Source organism: Pteropus alecto, unplaced genomic scaffold, assembly GCF_000325575.1.
Source record: "Pteropus alecto unplaced genomic scaffold, ASM32557v1 scaffold67, whole genome shotgun sequence".
NCBI lineage: Eukaryota > Metazoa > Chordata > Mammalia > Chiroptera > Pteropodidae > Pteropus > Pteropus alecto.
The window spans coordinates 10,357,485-10,374,337 of record NW_006441061.1 but is presented as its reverse complement, the minus strand read 5'-3'; the positions used below and the strand labels follow the sequence as shown (position 1 = coordinate 10,374,337).

General features: G+C 48.5%; 1 protein-coding gene across 1 annotated transcript in view; it reads right to left on the bottom strand.

The window, feature by feature from the left end:
• The window catches only part of CACNA1B (calcium voltage-gated channel subunit alpha1 B), a 123,815-nt gene extending 121,873 nt beyond the window's left edge, over nucleotides 1-1,942 (bottom strand). The window contains exons 1-2 of the mRNA XM_025051272.1: nucleotides 1,938-1,942; nucleotides 1,340-1,520 (exon numbers count right to left, since the gene is read on the bottom strand). Of these exons, the coding sequence (XP_024907040.1) occupies nucleotides 1,340-1,520; nucleotides 1,938-1,942 (186 nt within the window). The remainder of the gene's footprint in view (nucleotides 1-1,339; nucleotides 1,521-1,937) is intronic.
• Nucleotides 1,943-16,853: the final 14,911 nt, after the last annotated feature.

Here is a 16,853-nt window from a genome sequence, read left to right as displayed (position 1 = left end):
GGAATCCTGGGAGGGAAGAGCCGGGAAGCCTAGAAGGGAAGAGCAGAGAATGCTGGGAGGGAAGAGCATAAAATCCTGGGAACCTGACAGGGAATGCTGGGAAGGAAGAGCCAGGAAGCCTGAGAGAGAAAAGCAGGGGATGCTGGGAAAGAAGAGCGGAGAAGCCTGAGAAGGAAGAGCAGGGAATCCTGGGAAGAGTGGGGAATCCTGGGAGGGAAGAGCAGAGAATGCTGGGAGGGAAGAGCATAAAATCCTGGGAACCTGACAGGGAATGCTGGGAGGGAAGAGCCGGGAAGCCTGAGAGGGAAAAGCAGGGAATGCTGGGAGGGAAGAGCAGGGAAGCCTGGGAGGGAAGAGCAGGGAAGGCTGGGAGGGAAGCGCGGGGAAGGCGGAGGGGAGCAGGAAATGCTGGCAGGGAATAACAGGGAAGGCTTGGAAGGAAGAGCTGGGAAGCCTAGAAGGGAAGAGCAGGGAATCCTGGGAAGAGTGGGGAATCCTGGGAGGGAAGAGCAGAGAATGCTGGGAGGGAAGAGCATAAAATCCTGGGAACCTGACAGGGAATGCTGGGAGGGAAGCGCGGGGAAGCCTGAGAGGGAAAAGCAGAGGATGCTGGGAGGGAAGAGCTGGGAAGCCTGGGAGAGAAGAGCCGGGAAGCCTGGGAGGGAAAAGCAGGGAATGCTGGGAGTGGTTCCTGACATAATTAAGTCCTAGGGCAAGTGCAACAGGGGACCTGCCTGGGAAGTGTTTTTCTGCTGGCCACAGAGCATGTTGTGACCAGGCACGAGGAACTAGGCAGAGGAGGCTGAACTCCATGACCCTCACTTCCAGCCTGGCCCCAGCTCTTGGATACAGGCCCAAGCATATGCCTGAGAGGGTCTCAGCGGGACACAGCCTAGGTCCCCACCCACCTGGGCACTGAGGGAAACCAAAGCTCAAACTTCCACTGGCCAGGAGGGACAGGGTCCGGGTGACCACTGGATCACAAGGGAACCCTGGCCAACCCAGGAGCATGACTCCACCGGCTCTCAGTTCCCCATCCCTGCCAAGCCTTAGCCGAGACAGGGGTCCTCTGCAGCCTTTGGGTATCTCCTTAGGCACCCTGCCTCGCCACCAGGGTCAATCACTCCTCTGACCTTCAGTCCCAGAAAAAGCAGCGAAGAGCAGGAAGTACAGCAGAGGGCGTGAGGAGGCGCAAGGCTTCCACCTAGGGAAGCCAAGTCACACTCTGGGCTTCTTGGGGACAGTGGAGGCCAGAAAAGGCCAGCTCGTGCTTTCTGCCTGCCTGGCTGCTTGGGGTCAAGAGAGGCAAGCTCAGGGTCACTAAAGTCAGAGGGCCTACTGGTTGGAGGCCTAACTGGCTGTGGCCAGGGGGGGCCCGGGGGTGGTGTTCCGGGCAGGCTCGAGCCCCACTGCTTTTGCCAGACTCACTGGGGATTCCGGACACCAGCTTCAGGGGCCTCAGCACGCGCACAGCACGCAGCGTTCGCAGGTCGAAGTCGGTGCCAGCTGTGGCCAGGATCCTGGCAGGGACAGAAAGAAAAGTAAGGGCTTCCCACTGAGGCGCGAGGACAACACACCCCTCCCACCACCAGCATCCTCTCTTCCAAAAGCAGTGTGACACCTTGGTGCCTGTGTCTCCCACTGTCAGAGCATGGGGCTGGAACAGGGTGTGGGTCCTCACCAGCAGTATCAGCAGGGGATATGACCAGCATGACCTTCCAGTTCACAGGCATCCCCTTTGAGAAGACCTTGGGTCTCTGGCCACCGTATGGCCTTGACTCTGTCCTCCAGTTGAGTCCAAGCCTGAACCTTGTCCCCAAACCAACACTGACTGCAGTCCAAGCTGCCTCGGGAGAGGGTGAGGAGTGGGTGCAGGGGTGAGATGCAGGCCGTGGGGCTCCTGAGCAGGCCCCACATGCTGCCCTCACTCATCCTACGTCATGACAACAGAGAAGGTGGACCAGGGGGCTCAGAGGACCCAGAAAACCATCCCAATCAGTTCCATGAAAACATATCCCTACGTCTGCCATCTTAAAAACAAACAGAAGATCCCGTATCCATCTCTCACCATAGCACATTTCTGAGCTCCCTTCACACCGAAACTCATCGAAAGGGTCTATCGCTACTCTCCAGAGACTGCCTCGCCTTTCCGCCTCTAACTTTCTCCAACTTGCTTCAGTGGGACCCCCATGGTCCCACTGAAACACTGTGTCGAACCCTCTTCTTGCCCATTCCAATAGTTAAGTCTCCTTCTCTAAATGGTTCCTTCTCTTCCTCTTTGGTCAATTTTCTCCTTGTTCTCTTAACTCCCCAGCTGCCGCTTCTAGGACTTGTCAGCTTTACCTTCAATACCAGACTCAAAACCTGGACACCCCAGGACTCAAGCCATTTGGGACCCGCCCAAGAGCTTTGAATGACACCGTATGCTCATTACTGCCAAGCTTACACCTTCAACTCAGATCTGGAACTCTGGGCTCATATATCCAACTGCCTTATAAACATTTCCACTTGTATATCAAAAAAAAGCACATCAAACATCATGCAAATAAAGAACTCTTTCTTGAACTTTAATGTGTTAAAAATGTACTTTTTTAAAAATTCGGTGTTGTTTCATCATGGTGACTAAAGAATGTTTGCTTCATACTCCCGATCTTGCAACCCCAACTCAGTGGCCAGTCAACTGTTATTTAAGCCAGAAGCATTAGTAGCTGTATTACTGCATGTCGGTAATTAAATTGCACGATTAAATGAGAATAACATAAAAATATATTTCAAAGAAAAGTCATATGTATAGAAATTCTCAAAATGCACAACTAAATAACTATTAAAGAAGTAACCACAAAAATTACCAAATATTTAGAACTCATCAAAAACACTGCATATTAAAATGTGTGGCGTGGGGCCCATCTGGTTAAAGCGATGTTTTAGGGGAAATCCCTTAACTTAAATGATTTTATTTTTTAGAAGACTGAAAATAAATAAACCAAGCCTTGGTATGTCTCAAGAATCTTTAGAAAGAACAGCAGAGTATATTTTGAGAAAGTAGAAAAATGGAAATAATAAAGATAAGAGTAAACATGGTTAAAATAGAAAACAGAAATAATAGAAAGCTGAATCTTTGAGATTTTAATAAAACAAACAAACTTCTGACAAGAATAATCAAGACAAAGGGAGCGCTCACATACATACACGCACAAACACAGGTACTGATACATATAGTACTGCATGCACGCACACGTACACTCATGCATATGCATGCATGCACACATGTACACACACGTGCCATGAACGTATGTACATACAGTGAACATAACTACAAACAGGAGAGGTTTTTAGAATCACGAGAACAATATTAACAATTTTATGCCAATAAATGTTAAAACTTTGATGAAATGGATATATCCCCTAAAATTCAAATTACCAAGTGACTGAAGAAGTAGAAAACCTGAATAAACCATGAACTACTCTATTAGTTTTCTATTGCTGTATAAACACTTACCGCAAGTTGGATGACTGAAATAGCACCACCTATTAGCTCAGCGTGTAGGTCAGAGGTCAGGGCACCTCGTGGCTAGGTTCTCTGCTTAGGGTCTCACAGGCTGAAATCCAGGGGTCAGCCTGCTGCATCCTCACCTGGAGGCCAAACTGAGGAGCATGGTGCTCGGCCGCAGGCTGTCTGCAGAATCATGTCCTCGCAGTGGGAAGGGAGTCCCACTGTCTTGCTGTCAGCTTGAGATTTCCCTTTGCTCTAGGAGGCCACCCTCGGGCCCTTGCTACTTGGCCCCCGACAGTCCCTCTCACACTTCTAAACTCTGACTTGAGGAAGGGAACAATCTGGTTGGTCCCACCTGAACACGCACCCTTTGGGTTGACTCAAAGTCAACCGATTAGCAAACCAGTCGCAGGAGTGATACCTCCTATCCAGATCTGGTCCACTCTCATGGGAGGTGACTGCGTGAGTGTGCAGGCAAGAGGCACGAATCTTGAGATCATCTTAGAATTCTGCCCAGCAAAACCATTTACAAAAATGAATTTGGATTCAGGTTTCCTTTGCCGGAATATCAAATTCAGAACAGATAATTCCTCCAAACCAACTGTTTCAGAGAATAAATTACAAGAAAAGCTCCCCAATTCATTTGACGATGCAAGTATAATTTTGATGTCAAACATGGAGAAGGACGAGAAAACTTTATTCTCATCTCAATTATGAACATAAATATTAAATACAGTACTAGTAAATAAAATTCAAAGGTACACATTTTAAGAGTATCCTAATGGCCAGTTGAGTTGTCATAGGAACATAAGAATAATTCAACAGTAGAATAACTATAAATGTAATCACAACATTGAAAATCAAAATAGAAACCATGCGATCATGTCGAAAGTTTCAGAAAAATTATTTGATAAAATTCCAATATCATTCATGGTAATAACTAGAAATAGAAGGAAAGTTCCTTAAACCGACAACGGGCGTCTCCTAACACCCAGCAGGTAGCGCCTCTCAGAGAACTCACGGTCACACAAGTGCACCATGGAACACGGGAAGGGCCGGGCCACGGCAGTAAGGCAAGAAATAAAATATATGAGGATTAGAAAGGAGGAAATGAACTGTCTAATTCCCAGAGAATGTGATTCCCACATAGAAAACCCAAAGGCATATACAGAAAAACCACTAGAACGAATTAGAAAGTTTAGCGAGGTTCTGAAATACCAAATAAATGGAAAGAAAATAAATTGTTTCATTTACAAGTAGAAAACACTATTTTGGAAAGATATTGTTCTGGTGGGTACAGGACTCCTTTCTGAGGTGATGAACATGCTCTAAAATTATGTATTGGTGATGGTTGCACAGCACTGTGACTATTCCAAAAATCACCAAATTGTATCAAATTGTACATTTTTATGTTGTGTGAATTATATCTCATAAAAATATTGGTTATAATACCAACAAAACCTACAAAGCATCTAGGAATAAACTCAATAAAATAAGTGCAATACTTTGATAATAAAGGTAAAAATAAACATTCTTGAAGAACAAGGAGATAACAGAAATAAACCGTACTGGTAGATGAGACAATTCAACATCACTAGATGACCCTGTTCCCCAAATTAATCTATACAAATTCAATGAAATTCCAGGAAAAATCTCAAAAGATCTTACATGTAGAAAACCCTAAATGTGTAGGAAATGCACCAAAAATTACCATAACTAATGAATTCAGCAAAGTTTCAAGATATAAAGTCAACACACAAAAAAATAAGTTGTATTTCTATATACTTGCAAAAAACAATCGAAACAAAGAAATGTTTTAAAAATCCATTTACAATAGTATCAAAAGAAATAAAATACTTAGGAATAAAATTAACCAAAGAGGAAAAAGACGAGTACACTGAAAATTGCCAAACACTGCTGACGGAAATGAAAGGACACTAAACGAACAGAATGACAGCTCATGCTCATTAATGAGAAAATCTAATACTGTCAAGATGTCAATACTCCCCAAGGCGATCTACAGGTTCAATGAAATCTCTATCAAAACTCCAATAACATTGTTTGCAGAAATAGAAAAACTCAACCTAAAATTCATAAGGAATCTCAAAGGACCCTGAACAGTCAAAATAATCTTGAAAAATAACGAAACTAGAGGACTCACATTTCCTGATTTCGAAACTTACTATAGTTTTCAGTGTGTAAGTCCTTCACTCCCCTTGCTAAGTTTATTCCTAGGTATTTTATTCTTTTTATTGTTTAAATGGAATTGTTTCATCGTTTCTTTTTCTGGCATTCCATTGTCAATGTACAGGAATGCAATGGATTTCTGTGCACTGATTTTGTGCCGCACGACTTTACTGTGTTTGTTTATCGTTTCTAACAGTTTTTTGGTGGCGTCTTTACGGTTTTTTATGCATAGAATCATGTCATCTGCAAAGAGTGACCATTTTACTTTTTCATTACCAATCTGAAAGCTCTTTATTTCTTCCTCTTGCCTAACTGCTCTGCCTAGGACTTTCAGGACTATATTAAATAACAGTGGTGACAGTGAGCATCCTTTTCTTGTTCCTGATCTTAAAGGAAAAGCTTTCAGCTTTTCACCATTAAGTGTGACGCTAGCTAAGGGTTTGCCATCGATGGCCTTTATTATGTTGAGGTACTTTCCTTCTATACCCATTTTACTAAGTGTTTTAATCATAAATGGACATTGTATCTCATAAAATGCTTTTTCTGCATCTATTGGTATGACTGTATGATTTCTATCCTTTATTGTGTTAATGTGGTGTATCACATGGATGGATTTGCAGAGACTGAGCCATCTTTGAGCCCCTGGAAGGAATCCTACTTGGCCATTATGTATTATCTTTTTAATGTGCAGTTTGCAAACAATACCTCTGATAAGGAGCTACTATCCAAAATATATAAAGAACTCATACAACTCAACAACAACTGAAAAAGTGGTCAGAGGATCTGAACACATTTCCTGAGAAGACATAAAATGGCCAACAGATATGAAAAGAGGCTTAACTTCACTAGCTAGATGGCAAATGAAAATCAAAACAACGAGATACAACCTCACATCAGTTAGAATGGCTATTATCAACAAGACAAGTAATAAGTGTTAGAGAGGGAACCTTCATACACTGCTGGTGGGACTGTAAACTGGTGCAGCCACTGTGGAAAACAGTATGGAGGTTCCTCCAAAAACTAAGAACTGAACCACTGTATGACCCAGCAGCCCCTCTTCTAATTATCTACCCAAAAAATCTGAAAACATTTATTCATAAAGATATATGTCCTATGTTCACTGCAGCATTATTCACAGTAGCCAAGACACAGACACAACCAAAGTATCCTTCAATAGATGACTGGATAAAGAAGCTGTGGTACATGTACACAATGCAATATTACTTGGCCACAGAAAGGATGAAGTCCTGCCATTTGTGACATGGATGGGTCTTGAGAATATCACGCTAAGCGAAATAAGTCAGACAGAAAAAGGTGAGAACCATATGATTTCACTCACATGTGGGATAAAAAAACTAAAAGCAACAAACACGACAAAGAAACTCATAGACACAGACCACAGTTTAGTGGTCACCAGAGGAGAAGGGAGAGAGTAAAGAGGTCGAACGCTTGGTGACAGAAGGCTGGACTTTGGATGGTGAACACACAATGCCATATGCAGGTGTCGTACTATGGAATTATACACTTGAAACATACAATGTCACGCCAATAAATTTAATTTTAAAAATGTTCAAACTTACTACAAAGCTACATTAATCAAAATAATGTGGTGCTGGCATAAGGCTAGACATTTAGACCAACAGAAAAGAACAATAACCCAGGAGCAAATCCTCACATACAGTCAGATGATTTTCAAAAAGAGTGTCAAGACCATTCAGTGGAGAAAAGACGGTCCTTCCACCAAACTGTGCTGGGGACAGTGGACCTCCACGTGCAGAAGAAATCAAGTTGGACCTTTATCGTATATCGTATACAAAAAGTAACTCAAAACAGATGACAGATCGAAATATAAGACCTTAACCTATAAAACTCTTAGAAGAAAATACTGGAGAAAATCTTTATGACATTGGATTTGGCGATGATTTCTTAAATAAGATACCGAAAACATGGGCAATAACAGAAAAAATACCTCAACTAGACTTCGACAAAATGTAAAACTTTTACACATCAAAGGACAATTATCAAGAGAATGAACAGGGCAACCTAAAGAATGGGAGAAAATATTCACAAATCATATCTCTAATAAGAAATCATACACATAATTTATAAAGAGATCTCCTACAACTCAACAGCTACAACAAAAAGCCAATTAAAAAATAGGCAAAGGGCTTGAATAGACATTCCTCAAAAAAAAAAAAAAAAAGACAAACAGCCCATCAGCACATGAAGAGATGCTCAGCTCACTCATGTTAGGGAGATGCAGCCCCTGCCCACCTGGGGCCACAATCAAAACAGGAGGAGGAAACAGCGTGGCAGGATGGAGGGGCTGGGAGGGCTCCCCTGGGGGTGGGCGGACGTGCGGAGGGTCTTCGGAAAGCGGGACTCACCCCGCGACCCCACTTCTCGGTTCACACACAGAACGGAAACCGGGGTGTGGGGGGGAGGCATTTTACACCCAGGTTCATGGTCCCGCCATCCGCGACAGCTCGGCATGGAAGGGACCCAAGTGCCACCGACGGATGGACGGAGAAGCCAATCGGCCTGAACGGACAGTGGAATGTCAGCCGCGGGTAGGAGGGGCCAGGGCGCCGTCCCGCTAAGGGCCCCTCCTGTCCCCAGGGGAGCAGGGGAGGTGACACTGGGGCGCAGAGCCGGGGCCTGCTTCAGGGACGCGCAAGGCAGCTCTGAAGCGCCCCGCTGTCCCCCGCCTTCCTTCCTCTCTCCAGCGGTCCCGCCCCCGCAGTGGGAGAGGCGAGGCCCCCAGAGGGCTGAGCACTAAAGGCGCCCTGAATCTAGATGAGAGAAACCACCCAATAAACAAACTCTGGATACAAAAAGAGTTAGGAAATTCTAACACATGGTGCAACATGGATGAGCCTCGAAGACACGGTCCCCAGTGAAATGCACCAGCCACACGCACTGCGGGTTCGGCTTCCGCGAGGTGCACGGCTGTCGCCAGGTCTGGGGAGGGGGTCACTCAGTGGGGTCTGAGATTCCGATGCCAAGAGGAAGCCGGTCCTGATGACGGATGGTGCTGGTGTTGTACAACGTGGTGGATGCAATAAAACCGCTGAACTGCAGACTTAGTAACGGTCAAAGTGGAAAAAATTAATGGTCTGTGTAATTTTCAGCAATTTTAAAAGTTGGAAATGAAAAAGAGATCCAAGTGTAGAAAGCAAACTTTAAAATTTAGGGAGAGAAAAGAAGAGAACAGTTCTATGGTTGAGAGATAAGGAAGGATTTCTAAAGACATAAAAATCGCGAACCATAAAGTAATAGATTGATAAATTTGACAACAAAATTTAAACTATACTACAAAAGATAGAGAAAATGAAAGAAAGATGTTTGCAATGCATATAACTGATGTCGAATTGGTTTTCAGACTATATTAAAAAATTCTATAAATTCATATGAAAAATACAAATAGCTATCAGAAAAAATCAGCAAATTACAAAAGAGAAGACACTCAAAACCACTAGCAAGCAAGGAAATTCCAACTAAACTAATGGAGACACTGTCACATCCCCAGTTTAGCAAATGACGTTAAAACGAGGGACACTGAGAACAGCTTGCTGCTGGAAGAGAAGACTGGAGAACCATCTCGGAGAGCATGTGGCTGCTTCTAGAAATTGTAAAGTAAGCTACTTCTAATTGCAAACTGGACAGGTGACACAAACGCTTAAATATACACAGACGTGTTCACAGCGGCACCGTCGGTAATAGTGAAAAACAAAAGTCACCCGTGGGTCGCCACGAGGAGAGAGGAGGTTTGCGTGCAGTGGAACATCACTCTGCCGAGACACGTTAACGTGGAAAGTGTTTAAAGCGATGTCGAGGGTAAAAGGCAAGCTGTGAAATAATTATTTATCAACGTGTAATGCACAGACCCACCCACACAATTAAAACCACGCAAACATACTGCATGTGACTTACGGGTACAGACATATGTAGTAAAAGCTGGGACGCCCGCCCTGCACGCACACGGGAGTGATGACGCACATGAGAGGAGCTGTCACCACCAGAAGGTCAAAGGAAAAGAGACAGAGCGTGCCTGGGGGCTGCATCCGTGTCTGTCACGTTCCCTTTCTCTAAGGCAGTTTCCAAAACTTCCAGCTTAAAGGGAAATGCAAGGTGGGCGAGCTGCCAGCAGAGCGACTTCGAGGATGCGAACGGCCCGACGGTGACAGCGACGGCACCTGGAAGAGACGGCACACGCCGGGGAGGAAAGCCACCTCTCCCTTCACCTCCAGCCGTCGGTATCCCAGGCATCGCGACAGGCTGACAAACCGGAATGTCAGAGAAACGACCTTGGGAGCCATGCCAGCCGGCACAGACGCAGACGCAGCCACCCACTTTGGCGCTTCAGCGCCACCACAGGCTCACCAGACCGGAAAACGAGGCTTGCTCTGCGATGAAGGACTCACAGGTGTCAGGACCAGCCGGAAAGCACCTCCAGTCCTAGGACCACAGAACGCGTCCGTCCAATGAGGCGCACCGTCCTGCGGTCCCATGCGTGAGCGGAACCGGCTGGGACACCCAGGGCTGGACCGGCGGGCCCGCCCCCGCCACCATGTCTGACAGGAGAGTCTGGTCCTCGTCCTGGCCAAGGGGTGCCCTCTGACGAGGTGGCCAGAAGTGCCGGGGCGCCTTAGCGTCACACAGTCTGAAACGAGTTTCCCTAGAGGATTCACGTACTCAGCCCCAGGAGACTGAGCATGAAGCGCAGAAGCACGTATGAAAATCACACACCAGCACGCTCAGCGTGCTTGCTCTGAGCATCGCATCAGCCCTGAGAGGTCCACCTTTTTAGATGGAATGGAAGATCTGACTTAAACTGGAAATTTTAAGTTGAAAACTTAAGAAGTTTATAAAAAGTACTGGAACATTTAAGCAAATTTATGATTTACCACATTTATACTTTAATTGGCTGGACACACTACCCTTAAGTACTTAGGAAGGTCCAGTTATAGTAAGTTGATAAATAAAATTTAAAATGTTTGACATTAAGTTTATGAAATGAGATAAAGAACTATTGGAGTCTCCTTGAAAATCACTGTTAAAAATTGCTAAATGTATAAATATAATTTTTAATAAGCTGAATCTAAAAAAATTTATTTTCCGGTTCATTGAGAAATAGCCGTGGGCATCTGCGTGGGAGTGTCAGGGGCGGGCGGGGTCTCTGTGTGCCCTGGGGCGGTCACCGCAGCTCACACAGGTGCAGGAAAGGGAAGCTCTCCTCCTCGGGGTGACGGCCCTTCGCTCTGCTCCCCGACCCCTTTCCTGCACGTTGGCCACAGTGGCAGCTGTCGTCACCGTGCAGGGCGCCACGTCCCCAGTGCCGTGTCTCAGCTGGAAGGCTGCACCCTCGACCACCTTCCTCCGGTCCCCCACGCCCCCAACGCCCGCCTCTGATACCCACGAATCTGAGCTTTCTCCCTGAGTTAATCTGTGTTTGGCTGGTTTTAGATTCTACATATTAGGACAGTATGTGTCTTTCTCTGTCTGACTTATTTCACTTAGCATAATGCCTTCGAGATCCATCCATGTTGTATAAATTGGATCTAAAACTTTTTTAAAGAACTACATTTTTAGATTTGTAACTTCGATAAACTGTTGATTTTTAGAAAGTAAGATCTTTTCTGAATAATCTTTTCTACGCACAAAATCCACTCTCAAGAGTACCAACAAACTCACGTTTATCACGAAGGATTTCCTTCAAAGTCAGATGAGAGCTCTCATTTAATCTTATTTCAAAAGTCCTGGCCCACAGAACAGAACACGAGGAAGAAACAAGCGAAGGAGGTGAAGTGATCACTCCTGGAAGACAGCGGGCCAGGCTTCCTCGGCGCGGCCCGGGGCGGTGGCCGCCCCTGGCAGTCGCCAGGTGCGGATTCTGGCAGCAGTGCTAACCAGCCACTGTGGCAAAACCAAGCAGCAGCAGCCACGACCCGACAGCCACCTGCGCGTGGGCAGTGGAGAAACGCCAGCGGAACACTAGGCAGTTGTTACAGACAACGACAAGAGCACAATGTGGCTGCGACACGATGCACAGACACACGTGCCACGCAGCACACACAGCCTTGAAAACGCGGCACTGCCAGCAGGAAGCCCGGCACCACGGGCCACTTCCTGTGCAATGGCGTCTGTGTGCAGCGTCCAGAACAGACAGACCCAGGGGACCGAATGCAGAGCAGGGCGGGACAGCGGCACCGGGACGGCCGCGCATGGGCGGCGCATCAGGGGCCACGGAACTGTCCCCAGTCCAGCTGCACACACGATCACGGAGCCGCACAGTGCAGGGACGAACACCACGGCCTGTGGCCCTCGCGGCCGCCACACAGAAAGGACAAGGGAAGGCGCACATTTTCACGTGGAGCAGTCACAACCACAGACACGGGCAGGCACGCGGGCCCCTGAGCACACGCACGCCCCGCTCGCGACTGCTGTCTGCCGACGCCCAGGCCCAGCCGCCACCCACACGAGGAGCAGCAACGCCTGAGGCCTGCTGTGGACGTGGGGACAGGCAGGCACGTGGCTCACGCTCAGACACACGGCACCAAGGACACGTGACCACCAGACACACAGCCCCAGCCAGACACAGGGACACACGGCAGACACACCAGCCAGTCCCGTCCTTGAGCCAGGGCGGGGTGGCGCCCCCGGCCACACCAGAGACGGCCGGGGTGGGACCACACAGCTGCCACCTTGGTCTGGGTCCCTGATGCTGCCCCAGAAAGTCACCCCACAGCCCCAGACTCAGGTCCCACCTGGATCTTGTAGATGCGCATCCTGAGTGTGGCTATGAGGTCACCTGCCTCTCGACAGTGGTCTGAGCAGAACGACTAAGCGGACATCCCAGCCACCACTCACCAGGCTGTGCTTTCTGGAAAGGCCAGAGGTGACCAGGAGCCCACAGCTGGTGTTTGCCTATGCGGAGGTGACAACCAGAGAAAGCACTGACCACCCCGCCAGTCCTGAAGCTAGCCCAAACCCTGACCCTAACCCCAGGCACCTAGTGTCCCTCTGGCTTCCTGCTGCCTCTCTGGGGAGCAAAGCCCTGTCCTCCTGAACCATCCCTCAAAGGGTCTGTACTAGCCTCGGGGAGAGCACTGACCGCGGAGTCCAGCTGTCCCCAAGCCCACTTACACATGCTCTGGGACTGCTTGGGGACACCAGAACCACGAGGACAAGGCTGGTGAGACAGCCAGGTGTGTGGAAGCTCACTGAACCCTCATAACACTTATCACAGGGGAGGGCGCAGCTGACAAGGGGGAGTGCGTCCTCTGTCCCTCCCCAGGCCAAGCCAGGGGCTGTGCCTGAGGCTGCCGTTCCACCGAGTCCAGCAACCAGAGAGCAGACAGGGCGCCCACATTTCCCAGCTGCCCAGGACAGGCTGACGCAGCACAGCTGTGTGGGTGTCCCTCTGACTCTCAAAAGCATCTCCATCTGGACAATAAACCAGCAAGAAGTCTCTGGCATGAATGCTGTCACTCCCACAATGGCTGAGCTGAGCAGAGCCCCCCGGGGCTGGGGCCAGAGGCAGAGGCGCTCCAGATGCCCCTGCCAGGCAGGACAGGGAAGTGGTCCCCCCACTATGAGCATCCTGGGCCACCAGAACCAGGGCCCCAGGTCTTCTGGGCCCCTCTACGTGAAAGCACCATATACCCAAGGGTCCACCCCCTCACGTGTGACATGGCCGGAGCAACATGAGGGCCCCGCGGCCACAGTCAGGCCGTCACAAGATGATCCTCAGAAGGTGCAGCATTCAGGGTCAGGGGTGCCAGCACCCTCGGCCACCACCGCCATCATCAGTGAGGGGTGGTGGGTGCACACATGCAGCCCCGGCTCACATCTGGGCAGGTCAGGGTGTCCAGGCCAGGGCTGGGGAGCGGGTGCCATGCCAGTCAGGCCCACAACCCCCCGCCCCGACCCAGGGAAGTGCATTGCAGGGCGACACCGTCTCCAGGACCTGATCTGTCACTGACTTTCCAGGTACTGTTTCTTGCCCAGGAAGCTGCTGGCGGTTGCCATGGAGACAGCCTGTGGGTCTCAGCCAAAGATGCTGGAGCCTCCTCTCAGCCTCCTCAGCCTGCTCCCGCCCCCAGGGGCCCCCGCCCCGGCGCTAGAGGGGGTCTGGGGATCTCAGGCAGGGGTGAAGGGCAGGGCCTGGCATGTGCAGCCCCACCCCAGGACACACCTGGCAGAGGACAGCACTCGCAAGCCAATCAGACAAAAAGCCGGCGGGCAGTCCGCCGCATTCCAGGGACTCTGGGCGCTCGACACTATCGCCCCAGCTTACAAAGGGAGCACGTCTGCGTGTCTGGGCTTGCAGCCCAGGACGCATGGAGCGGGGACTCTCCCTGGCATCAGTGACACACACTGACACGCGCTGAGGTCAGCCTCACACACAGCACCAGTGTCACAGCCCCTGCCCAAGCACTGGAGGGTCGGCCACATGGGGTCATCCTCCCCACACAGGGCTACAGGATGGGGCACCTCGCAAGGACAACAAGGACTTCAGGCCCCAAACTCCCACAGGATATGGCAGGGGACCCTTGCACAGATGCGATCTACAGCCCTCCTGCTGGCCTCCCAGACCCTTGCCGCCCCCAACTGTGCTGGGAAAAGGTGGCCCCCAAGGGGATGTCGAGCCCTCAGGTAGCTGAAGTGCTCTGGCCAGCTCGAGGAAGGCAGCTACCTTCATCAAATGCAGCGAAGCTCTCACTGGTCAGGCCACCATGACCTGGGACATGCACAGCCGCCACAGGACCCCAGGAGATGATGCCCAGGCCGCTGCCAGCAGACCCTCCCGCACGTCCTGAGGGCCAGAGGTCATGGTTCAGAGCTGGACCCTTGGCTAGGGCTTGCCAAACCCCCAGTCTGGTTTCTGTGAGCCCCTGGACGAACGCTGAGCCTCTCCCAGCTTCCAGCGTGGAAAGTGGGGGTGCACGCCTGTCGCAGTCGTGAGGGGCCCTGCCTGCCAAGGTGAGCAGGGAACCCAGACTTCTCCTCCCCACCCACAGCGACCAGGCAGATCACCTGTCCCGCCTTGTCACCCTCGTCAGGATCAGACACCAACTGAAACAGGCTGAATTAGGTGCAGAGTCTCAGACAACAATGTGAACATGTCCAGGTTCCAATCAAAATTCATTCATCAGCAAACCAGGAAGATTGCAACTGAATGAAAAAGAAAAATCAGTGGATGCCAACGCCGAGAATTGTCTGACGAGGATTTTGAAGCAGTTATGATAAAAAAAAAAAAAATGCTTTCACACACACGCTTGAAACCAACAAAAAAAGAATCATCATAGAAATAAAAAGAATCCAATAACAATTTTATAAATGACAATAAAAAATGAAAAGCTAAGAAGATGTGCCCCAGAGTGGAGGACGGAGGGCAGAGTCGATGACCTGAATGTCGGAGCAGGGGAAATCGCCCAAACAACGGGAACGAGGCCGAAAGACGGAAGGTGAAGCGGGGACCGACCACGGTCCGTCCCCAAGAGTAAAACGGACTCAAGTATACAGTGGCTGAAAACTCCCCAAATTTGGCAAGAGGCTTAAACCTACAGATTCGAAAAACTGAGTGAAATCCAAACATGCCAAATCAAAGAAATCCACAAGATACATCAGAGTCAAACTTCTGAGAACTAAAAACTAAGAAAAAAATCTTGATTGTGACAATTGGAATTTGAAAATGGAATAAATTAGGTGATAACGGAATTATTTTGAGGTCTGATGATGTTATTGTAGTTATATAGACCAATATCCTTATTCTTAGAATATTAAGGGTTAAGCTTCATAACACCTACAACTTTTTTTAGGGGGGGATGGGAGAAAGGTACACAGATCATTGATATAAGGAACAAAAGCAGGGCCATCACTATAGACCCTGCAGACATCCAAATGATGATGAGAGACCATTATGAACAACTCCATACGCATAAATTTGACAGCTTAAGACTAAATGAATCAAAGAAACACAAACCACCACAAATCTCCCCTGTGCAATAATCATTCAAATATCCCTAAAACTATGAAGGAAATTGAATTCGTAATTTTAAAACTCCCAATAAATAAATACCCAGTCCCAGTAGGAAGGAGTCGGTGCAGAATTGCACCAAACATTTAAAGAAGAATGCACACCATTTTCCACAATGGCTTCCAGAAAATAAGATGGGGAGGGAACACCTCCAAATGCACTTTATAAAGCTTGTGTCACCCCGATATCAAACCTAGACAAAGACAGCACCAAAAACAAAATGAAGAAACTACAAAGCAATAGCTCTCAGGACACAGATGCAAAAACCCTTCATAAAATATAAGCAAAGAGAATTCAGCAAGATGTAAACAAGACGACTATGTTTCTTCCAGGGACCTAGGGCTGGCTCAACACTCAGAACTCGGTCATTGCAATCCACCCCGTAAACAAGCTAGGGAGAAAACGCCATGCAATCATGGCAGCCAAGCAGGAGCACTGACGACATCCGACACCGATTTGTGACAAAAGCTCAGAAAAGCAGGACCCCGATGAGCAGCATCTACGAACCCCCAGCTAACATCACGCTTGACGGCGAAGCTCTCGGGGTTTTCCTCCCAAGACCGGAAGCAAGGCAAGGGGCCTGCTCCTGCCACCCTCACGCAGCGTGGCGCTCGTTCTCGTCAGGAAGGGAAGGAAGGGCAGACGGACGGGACCGGAGGCGCTGAGACGGCCCCCATTCCCAGGAGGCAGGTTCACCTCCACAGAAAACGCCAGAGAAATCTCCAAACATTTTTTTTCTTAGAAATGATAAGTCAGTTCAGCAAGGTTGTAGGAATAAAGGTAAACATACAAAAATCTATTATTTATCTACTAGCAGTGGACATGTGGACACAGAAATTATAACTACAATATCGCTTATGCGCATGCAAAAATAAAAGACAAACGGATGAAAATCTGACAAAACGTGCACAGGACCTGAATCCGGAAAACTGCTAAATGACGACGAAAGAAATAGAGTGAGGCCACACAGACGAAGACGTCCTGTGTTCGCAGCGAAAACGTCCGTTCCCGGACACCCCGCCCACGTTTTCTGCGTGCACTGACAAGATCATTCCAAAATTCATACGGAAGCAAAAAAACTAAAATAGCTAAAGCAATTGGGAAAAAAGAATAAAGTGGGAGGAGTGAGTC